Source organism: Crotalus tigris, unplaced genomic scaffold, assembly GCF_016545835.1.
Source record: "Crotalus tigris isolate CLP2741 ecotype Arizona unplaced genomic scaffold, ASM1654583v1 scf7180000023738.1706062, whole genome shotgun sequence".
Taxonomy (NCBI): Eukaryota; Metazoa; Chordata; class Lepidosauria; order Squamata; family Viperidae; genus Crotalus; species Crotalus tigris.
The window spans coordinates 1,357,956-1,367,500 of NW_024100150.1; the positions used below are offsets into that span (position 1 = coordinate 1,357,956).

General features: G+C 45.9%; 1 protein-coding gene across 1 annotated transcript in view; it reads left to right on the forward strand.

The window, feature by feature from the left end:
* The first annotated feature begins 3,671 nt into the window (after window positions 1-3,671).
* Window positions 3,672-9,545, forward strand: part of LOC120298021 (transient receptor potential cation channel subfamily V member 2-like) — a 39,696-nt gene continuing 33,822 nt past the window's right edge. Inside the window, exons 1-2 of the mRNA XM_039321350.1 lie at window positions 3,672-4,039; window positions 8,317-8,509. Coding sequence (XP_039177284.1) covers window positions 8,328-8,509 — 182 coding nt within the window. The 5' untranslated portion in view covers window positions 3,672-4,039; window positions 8,317-8,327. The remainder of the gene's footprint in view (window positions 4,040-8,316; window positions 8,510-9,545) is intronic.

Below are 9,545 nucleotides of genomic sequence, written 5' to 3' on the forward strand. Positions count from 1 at the left end.
CTGAGCAAAGTCAACAGGGAGCAAGATTCACTTAACGACAGCGTGACTAACTTAACAGCTGCAGTGATTCGCTTAGCAAAGGTAGCAAGAAAGGTCGTAAAATAGGGCAAAACTCACTTAACGAATGTTTCACTTAGCAACATAAATTTTGGGCTCAGTTGTGGTTTTAAGTCCACTCCAGCAAACTGGCCCTTCCTCTTTGCAAAATGTGTTTTGAGTCTGCATTTAAAGTGAGATATTCACAGGCCGGAATAATAACAACAACAATAATAACAACAATAATAATAACAACAACAATAATTATAATAAAGTTGGAAGGGACCTTGGAGGTCTACTAGTCCAACCCTCTATGCCACAACAACAACAACAATAATAATAATTATTAATAATAATAATTAATAATAATCCCACCCAGTTTGCAGAGTTGGAAGGGACCTTGGAGATCATCTAGTATTAGTCCAACCCCCTGCTCAGGCAGGAAACCCTATACCATTTCGGACAAATGGCTGTCCAGTCACCACTTCTGGAGGCAGGTTGTTCCACTGGTTAATTGTTCTCACTGTCAGGAAGTTTCTCCTTAGTTCTAGATTGCTTCTCTCCTTGATTGGTTTCCATCCGTTGCTTCTTTTCCTGCCTTCCGGCGCTTTGGAGAACAGCTTGACTCCCTCTTCTTTGGGGCAGCCCCTGAGATACTGGAACCCTGCTATCCTATCCCCCCTCGTCCTTCTCTTCATTAGACACTAGATATACCTAAACTAGACATAGGCAGACCCCTTCCTAGATTCCGTTTCACTTCCTCCAGTAGGAGAAAATATAAGTCACAAGCGATGTGTCACAAGGGATGACAGTGTTCCCTTCAGTGCTAGACCTACTTAATAAATCATAAGAAATGCATTTCGTTGTGTTGAACTATATCGTGTTCTACAGCTAGTCCTCCATTTACAACTATTCATTCAGCGAACGTTTGAAGTTACAAGGGCACTGGAAAAAAAGCGAATTACGACTGGGTTTCCACACTTACGACCGTTGCAGCAGCCCCATGGTCATGTGATCAAAATCCAGTCACTTGGCAACTGGTTCATATTTATGACGGCTGTGGCGTCCTCGGGATCACGCGATCCCTCTTTTGCGACTTTCCAACAAGCCAAGTCCATGGGGAAGCCAGATTCAATTAACAACCATGTTATTAATTTAACAGCTGCAGGGATTCACTTAACAACGAAGGTCATAAAGCAAGGCAAAACACACTTTATACAACGGTCTCAGCAACAAAAATCCTGGACTCAGTTGTAGTCATAAGTCAAGGACTAGCTGTAGTATCATATCGTATTGTATCGTATCATATCTTAAATGTATTTATTTCATTTTGTTTCATTTTATGCAAAAATTCCTTGCTCTTACTCTGTACAATTTAATCCCCCCCCCCAGACCCTGAATGAAGACCAGTTTTCTAGGTCTCCTAGAATTTCCCCCTCACCCATTTGGGGAAAAAAAATGCAATCCCCTTCTCCACCATGAGGACTAGACACTTACATCGATATTCAATCTATACACATCAGCACATAATGCATCAGGCAGCTGTCTGGGTACCCCCCCCTCCCCAGGGCACCAAAGCAGGCCTCAAAAACCTTTCTGATCCTCACCAGATCCCCTTTTGCATAATCTTATTTATTTTTTTTCTCTTTTGACCTCTTTCTTTTCAAAGGAAGCATGTTTGGGTTTTTAAGCAAATATCCACTTGATTCTATGGGAGCCCTGGGGGATTGCACATGACAAACCGAAGGCAAGGGAGCAAAAAAATTCTCACAAGGATCAAAAAAAGGAGAAGAAACATCTCACAAGCCTCGGGACTCTGTTTTTCCACTTTAGACAGACGGTGGTTAAATATAAAGGCCAGCAATGTTCTTGGTGCTTCTAAATACAATCTTGAAATGGAGGGATGGGTATTGACTTATCATGGTGGCCTCGACTGCAAATGCAATCGAGATATAATAAAAATGTTAAAATATATGGTTTCTATAAAGACCAGACAATGTTTGAATCCGATGTTATTGACCTCTGATGAAAAATTGATTAAGAAATTCTATAATTTTTTTACTGAATTTGAAAATGGAAGATGAATTAGTGAAAGAAACCACGATAACGTGGGTGAAAAACTTTGGATATAATATAGAACTAGAGAAACGGCAAAATTTATGGGAAAGAAAACGGTATAGATTGACAATGGCAACTTCATATCAAGAAAATCTACATAAAATGTTTTATAGATGGCACTTAACACCTGCCAGATTAGCAAAAATGTTTAAAAATATGTCTAGTAAACGTTGGAAATGTAACCCTAAACCTAGTACATACTATCACTTGTGGTGGATGTGTATTAAAGCAAAAAAAAAAAAAAATTGCACAAAAATACATACTTGGTCAGAGAAAATGTTAGGGAAATGGGTAGATTTTAAACCTGAACTTTTTTTTATTAGGCATAATTCCAGAAAAACTTGATAAACACAGTGTATATTTAACATTACATGTATTAAGGATTGTATTTGCTCAGCATTGGAAAAACGAAGAAATTGGATGGAGAGATAATCAGGAAATATTAGACCGTGCTGAAACGGACAGACTCACTTTGAGGATTAAAGACAAATAATAATAATAATAATAAAGTTGGAAGGGACCTTGGAGGTCATCTGGTCCAACCCCCTGCTCAGGCAGGAAACCCTATACCATTTCGGACAAATAGCTGTCCAGTCTCTTCTTAAAAACCTCCAGTGTTGGAGCATTCACCGCTTCTGGAGGCAGGTTGTTCCACTGGTTAATTGTTCTCACTATCAGGAAGTTTCTCCTTAGTTCTAGGTTGCTTCTCTCCTTGATTAGTTTCCATCCGTGCTTCTTGTCCTGCCTTCAGGTGCTTTGGAGAATAGCTTGACTACGTCTTCTTTGTGGCAGCCCCTGATACAGAATATTTTCAAACGTGGAACTTATTTTATCAACGGCTAGAAAAAATGGGACAGAAAGTAAGAATTTAACTTGTATTACTAAATATAAGAAATCAATCCAGACACAACGTTTACTAAGCACTAATGAAATGTAATAAAAAGAAAAATCAATAAAATATTATTTGAAAGAAAGAAAGAAAGCAAGCAAGCAAGAAAGAGAAATTAAGTAAGTAAGTAAGTAAGGAAGGAAGGAAGGAAGGAAAGAAAGAAAGAGAAAGGAAGGAAGGAAGAAAGAAAGAGAAAGGAAGAAGGAAGGAAGGAAAGAAAGAAAGAGAAAGAAAGAAAGAAAGAAAGAGGAAGGAAGGAAGGAAGGAAGGAAAGAAAGAAAGAAAGAAAGAAAGAAAGAAAGAGAAAGGAAGAAGGAAGGAAAGAAAGAAAGAGAAAGGAAGGAAAGAAGAAAGAGAAAGAAAGAAAGAAAGAAAGAGGAAGGAAGGAAAGAAAAAGAAAGAGAAAGAAAGAAAGAAAGAAAGAAAGAAAGAAAGAAAGAGAAAGGAAGGAAGAAAGAAAGAAAGAAAGAAAGAAAGAAAGAGAAAGGAAGGAAGGAAGAAAGAAAGAAAGAAAAAGGAAGGAAGAAAGAAAGAAAGAAAGAAAGGAAGAAGGAAGGAAAGAAAGAAAGGGAAGGGAAGGAAGGAAGAAAGAGAGAGAGAGAGAGAGAGAGAGAGAGAAAGAAAGAAAGAAAGAAAGAAAGAAAGAAAGAAAGAAAGAAAGAAAGAAAGAAAGAAAGAAATGGTGCAATGCCTATATCTGACCACTGAGCCTCTGATCTCATTTGTCTTCTCGTGCTGGGAACTCAAACCGTTTCCTCTACCTCCTCCTTTACAACATCCTAGCTGGCAGAGATACTCCAGACTTCTCTGCACTGGGTGGAACCCTTGCTCTTCCTCCGTGCTGCCGATCTTGGTGTGGAGAGGCTGCATTGGGCTGCATGGCCCCAAAATCACGTCAATTTTTTAGGATTTGCCAGCTCAACTCGGTCGCTGAAGATCCCTGCAAAGGATTCTAGAAATCTGGAGCAATCAAGCATCGTGAAAACCCACTTGTCAGTGAGTATCTTCTTACTAATCTTAATAAACGTCCTTCCAAACCTTAAAATAGGACCATTTGGCTCACGACTGAGTGGGCTTTAGAGCATGTGCAGAGGGCACCTCTGGTGACAAGATCAAAACAGATGGACAGGTTGGTTTTTAGACGAGAGGCAGAAAAATAGGCTGTTTATTTTTTGCATTGCTTCTATTCGGAGGCATTTAATTTAAGCCGGGCAGTGCTAAATGAAACACATCCTAATATGTGTTCCCAGAGGTAGGAACTGAACCTGTTGGATTTCTGCCTCGTGTAGAATACAGTCTCTTCTTTTCCAGGACCAGATAGGTAAGAATGGGTTTATTGGGATCAGAGCTTTTTAAAATTTAATTCTCCCACCCGTTCCCCGTTTCATACATCATGAGAAATGCTAAATGATATTTCATTCGTAGGGTTTATATTTATTGATATTTACTGCAGGGCTGACACAGTGCTGCTTCTCGCAATTGTTTGATGGGATTTGGATACTGGATTATTTTCCAATAATTTTGAGTTTGCATAAACCTCTGAGAGGGTCTTGAGGAACCCCCCCCCCAGGCATCCTAAGAAACACTGATTTGGAGGGTTATTATATTTTCAATCTGCCCAGGAATGTTTTTTTTTTAAGAATTGTAAATAAATACCCCCCCCCCAAATGAGGGTCGACAATGCTTAGATTAGTATATTAATTGGAAATATTTTCTGCCCGTGGAAACTGGGTGGGGTGGCAGAAAGCCCACGATGACGGAGTGGAGATGCCAGCAACAATTTGTTGCTGATCTCTCTTCTTTCTGTTTGTGTTTGCTTCTGTGCACACACAAACACCACACAGACAAATGGCAAGCCCACAAGGAAGCAGCCTTGTGTGTGGTTTTTTGTAATGGAGCTGAGACTTCTTCAATTCGGGTGTGTGTGTGTGTTTGGGGGGGGGGGAACTTCTCTCAGGAAGAGCAGTTGCGAAGTTGCCACCCGAAGTCACAAGCTTCCAAAGGAAGGCTTTAAGTTCCTCAAATGATAACGCTTCATTCTCTTGAACAAGCAGCTGGGTGGGTTCATTTCCAGTTGCCTGAGGACTAGCAACTTGGATACTTTCCCCGTCTTCCTTATCCTCCTCCTCCCCGTTACTGTTCCTTTAGTCCATCCCCATCCTCTCCTTTTTTTTCCTCCTTTCAACTCCTGCTCCCTCCCTCCTTCCTTCTCCATTTTTTCCTTCCTTCCTTCCTTCCTTCCTTCCTTCCTTCCTTCCTTCCTTCCTTCCTTCCTTCCTTCCTTCCTTCCTTCCTTCCTCCTTCCCTTTCTCCTTCCCTTCCATCCTTCCTTCTTAAACTCCAGACCTTCCTTCCTTCCTCAAACTTTCCACCTTTCTTTCCTCCCTCCCTCCCTTCTTAAATTCCAGGCCTTCTTCCCTTCCCTTCCCTTCCCTTCCCTTTCCTTCCTTCCTTCCTTCCTTCCTTCCTTCCTTCCTTCCTTCCTTCCTTCCTTCCTTCCTTCCTTCCTTCCTTCCTTCCTTCTTAAACTCCAGACCTTCCTTCCTTCCTCAAACTTTCCACCTTTCTTTCCTCCCTCCCTCCCTCCCTCCCTCCCTTCTTAAAATCCAGGCCTTCTTCCCTTCCCTTTCCTTCCTTCCTTCCTTCCTTCCTTCCTTCCTTCCTTCCTTCCTTCCTTCCTTCCTTCCTTCCTTCCTTCCTTCTTAAACTCCAGACCTTCCTTCCTTCCTCAAACTTTCCACCTTTCTTTTCTCCCTTCCTCCCTCCCTTCTTAAAATCCAGGCCTTCTTCCCTTCCCTCCCCTCCCCTCCCCTCCCCTCCCCTTCCTTCCTTCCTTCCTTCCTTCCTTCCTTCCTTCCTTCCTTCCTTCCTTCCTTCCTTCTTCCCCTCCTCTTCCTTCCTTCTTCCCCTCCTCCTCCTCCTCCCCCCCAACAGGACAATTAGTAGTCAGTTAGTAAGTCCAGACTAAGTGGCCAAGTTTGAGAAACATCCTCTAACTGATCCTCCAGCCCCCCCCCCAGGACATACAACATACATACAGTCTGAGGGCCAATCTAATCTAGGGGGGGGGCTGATGCTCCACAGGGCAAGGGCTGTCTCCTGGGGTCTCACCAGAGGGCACTTTATAACGGGTGGGACCCAGAGCAGACCTCTTTGGCTGGACCTGCGGGGATGGGAAATCTGATCCCAGAGGGGGTCCTGCAAATAGCAGGGGTCTCACAGGGGACCACCACCACCATCTTGAGTTGCACCTGACAGCAGATTGGCAGCCAATGTGGTTTTGAAGCAGGGGTCTTCCAACTTGGCCCTTTGAGGACTTGTGGACTTCAACTCCCAGAATTCCTCAGCCAGGCATGCCTGGCTGAGGAATTCTGGGAGTTGAAGTCCACAAGTCCTCAAAGGGCCAAGTGGAAAGACCCCTGCTTTGAAGGAACGATGCCCCTGGTGCAAATGAAGCAACTGCCGCCTTATAAACCAGATGCAGCTTCTGCATACTCTTCAAGGGCAACCCCACAAAGGGCAGATTGTAGCAATCCAGCCAGGAGATGGCCAAAGCAGGCGGGACTCTGCACAGGGTCCCCTGATCCAGGAAAGGACACAATGGACACACAACCCCAGCGGTGCGAAAGCCTTCCGGGCTGTAACAGCCTCCTCGTCCACTTCCTCTCTTTCGGCTTCCTCCGGAAAATTCTAAATTTGGAAAGTTCACAAACGGTTTGACATCCTTTTCGCCTTGGGCGGAGAGTCCTGGGCTGATCGGTCGTATTTCCGTCGCTAAGCAAGACAGTGGTTCAGTGAATTTTGCCCCAGTTTATGACTTTTCCCGCCACAGTTGTTAAGTGAATCACTGCAGTTGTTCATTTAGTAGCATGGCTGTTAAGTGGATCTGGCTTCCCCCGTTGACTTCGCTTGGCTGGTCGCAGAAGGGGATCACGTGACCCTGGGACACTGCGACCGTCATAAATGTGGGTCAGTTGCCAAGTGTCTGGTTTTGATCATGTGACCACGGGGAGGCTGCAACGGTTGTTAAGTGTGAAAAATGGTCATAGGCCACTTTTTTCAGTGCCGTTGTAACTTGAAACAGTCACTAAATGAACTAACTAATGGACAGCCATTTGTCCGAAAGGGTGTAGGGTTTCCTGCCTGAGCAGGAGGTTGGACTAGATGACCTCCGAGGTCCCTTCCAACTTTACTACTATTACTATTACTAATTACAAGTAAATGAACAGTTGTAATTCGAGGATTACCTATACCAGTGGTGGCGAACCTATGGCACGCGTGCCAGAGGCGGCACTCAGAGCCCTCTCTGTGGGCACATGCGCCATGCCCCGGAGATGGCAATTGTCTCTCTTCAACCAGCTGCCCACTAACTCACCGAGGTCCCACATGGCCGGATGCATCCCAGCACGGTTGGTTTCCCTCCCCCCCTGTCCCATCCCTCCTGGCCTCGCATGCGCTCCTTTTCCCGGGCACGACCTACTGCATCGCCTCCTCAACTGTCGGCCGGCCGTCCAGCTCAGAGGCGGCTTCTCTGAACTGCTGGTGGTGGGCTGCAGAGCCCCCGAGTGCGCCGGTCGAGGGCTGGCAGGCTGTGGCTGCTGACGGGCACTGTCGGCCCCCATGCGCTCGTTGGCCTCTGTGTGCGGGGGGTCGATGGTGTCAGGCAGCAGCCATCCTGGCCCGCCTTGCCTTGCGACAATGGCACCCCCGCCCTGCCTCGCTTTACCTCGCCTCACTCCGCAGAACAATTCTCCTGCCCACCGCTCCACCTGCCAGAGACTCCCTGGATCTCCCCCAACCCTGCCCGGCCCCCACAGGTGTGCCTCCCCACGAGCAACATTAAGGTGACCACGCCTACTTTGGCCACACCCATTCAGTCTGCCATGACCACCACAGCCACGCCCATCCAATGGGCCACGCCCACCCGGCACCCAGCGATACATAAGTGGGTTTTGGGTTGCAGTTTGGGCACTCGGTCTCTAAAAGGTTCGCCACCACTGACCTATATGGTCTCTCCTCCTCTCCTCTCCTGTCCTCTCCTCCTCCTTCTCCTCCTCTCTCCTCCTCCCCTTCTCCTCCTCCCCTCCTCTTTCTTTTTACTTGCCAATTTCTTTTTCTTCCTGGCCTTTATTTTCTCCCCACAAGGCTGGGCTGAGAGAGAGTGGACTGCCGCCTCAGACCCCCGTGTCTAGCCCACCCTCTTCCCCACAACCCCTCCTCATCCATTTCTTTGGGATCGCCCCTTGGCCCACCTGCCACTGTCACCCTGCCAGCCTCCTGGACGATGGAGAAATCCCACTATTTCCTGGAGACGGATGACGGCCTTGGAGAGGATCTGAACGCAGGTGCCACGGGGGCATCTGGGAAGGAGCCTGGACCGCGGCCCTTGGACACCCCCTTCCAGAAGGAAGCCCCCCCCTCCCCACGGATTCGGGTGAATCTGAATTATCTGTCAGGACCCCAAAAGTAAGTCATTATCCCTGGTACCGGAGGGAATTATTTTGCAGAATTTCACGACCAGAAAAAACTTTGCATTTATCTCTGTCAAAGGCTTATGGGTTGCTTTCTTATTTTATGGAGCAGTCTTAAAGGAATGCAGAAACACAATTATTTATTTGTTCCTTTGTTTCCTGCCTTCCTTATTTTGGAAATAACCCCAGACAAGTGGTTCTCAACCTGTGGGTCGGGACCCCATTTGGGGTCGAACGACCATTTCACGGGGTCGCCAAACAATGCAGTCCGCCATTTTTTCCCCCTTTTCCTTAGCTGTGCTACTCCCTTTTATTCTATTGGCTTTTGAAAGCCAATAGAATAGACTCTCTTGAATAGAGTCTAATTCTATTGGCTTTCAAAAGCCAATAGGAATTGTCCAGGCTGTCTCTGCCCTGCTGAGCCCGCCAAAAGCCCCATTCTGCAAATGGTGCTGCACTAATTGGGTAGTCCTCGACTTACGACCGGTTGAGTAATCCTCGACTTATGACCGGTTGGGGGTCGTGGCATTAAAAAGGTTGAGAACCACTGCACTAGGAGATGGAGAGTTCTAGTCTCACCTGTAAAGCTGGCTGGGTGACCTTGGACCAATCCTTCTCTGTCAGCCCAGCCCACCTCACCGTGTTGTTGTTGTAGGTAAAATAGGAGGAAGGAGTAAAGTATTATGTATGTTCCCTGCCTTGAATTATGTATAAAAATAATGAAGGTTGAGAACCAGTGCTCCAGACAGTGAACACATCCAATGCACCTTTCTTCTATTATTCTCCCCATAGCTACAACCCTGTGAGTTGGCTGAGAGACAGCGATTGGCCCAAAGTCACCCAGCCAGTTTTCATTGCTAAGGCAGGACTAGAACTCACCGTCTCCTGGTGATTGGCCCAAAGTCACCCAACCTCTTTCGTTCCTAAAACAGAACTAGAACTCACCATCTAGTGATTGCTCAAAGGCACCCAGCCCGCTTTCCTGCTTACGGTGGGCTAGAATTCACAATCTCCCACTTTCTAGTCTGGTC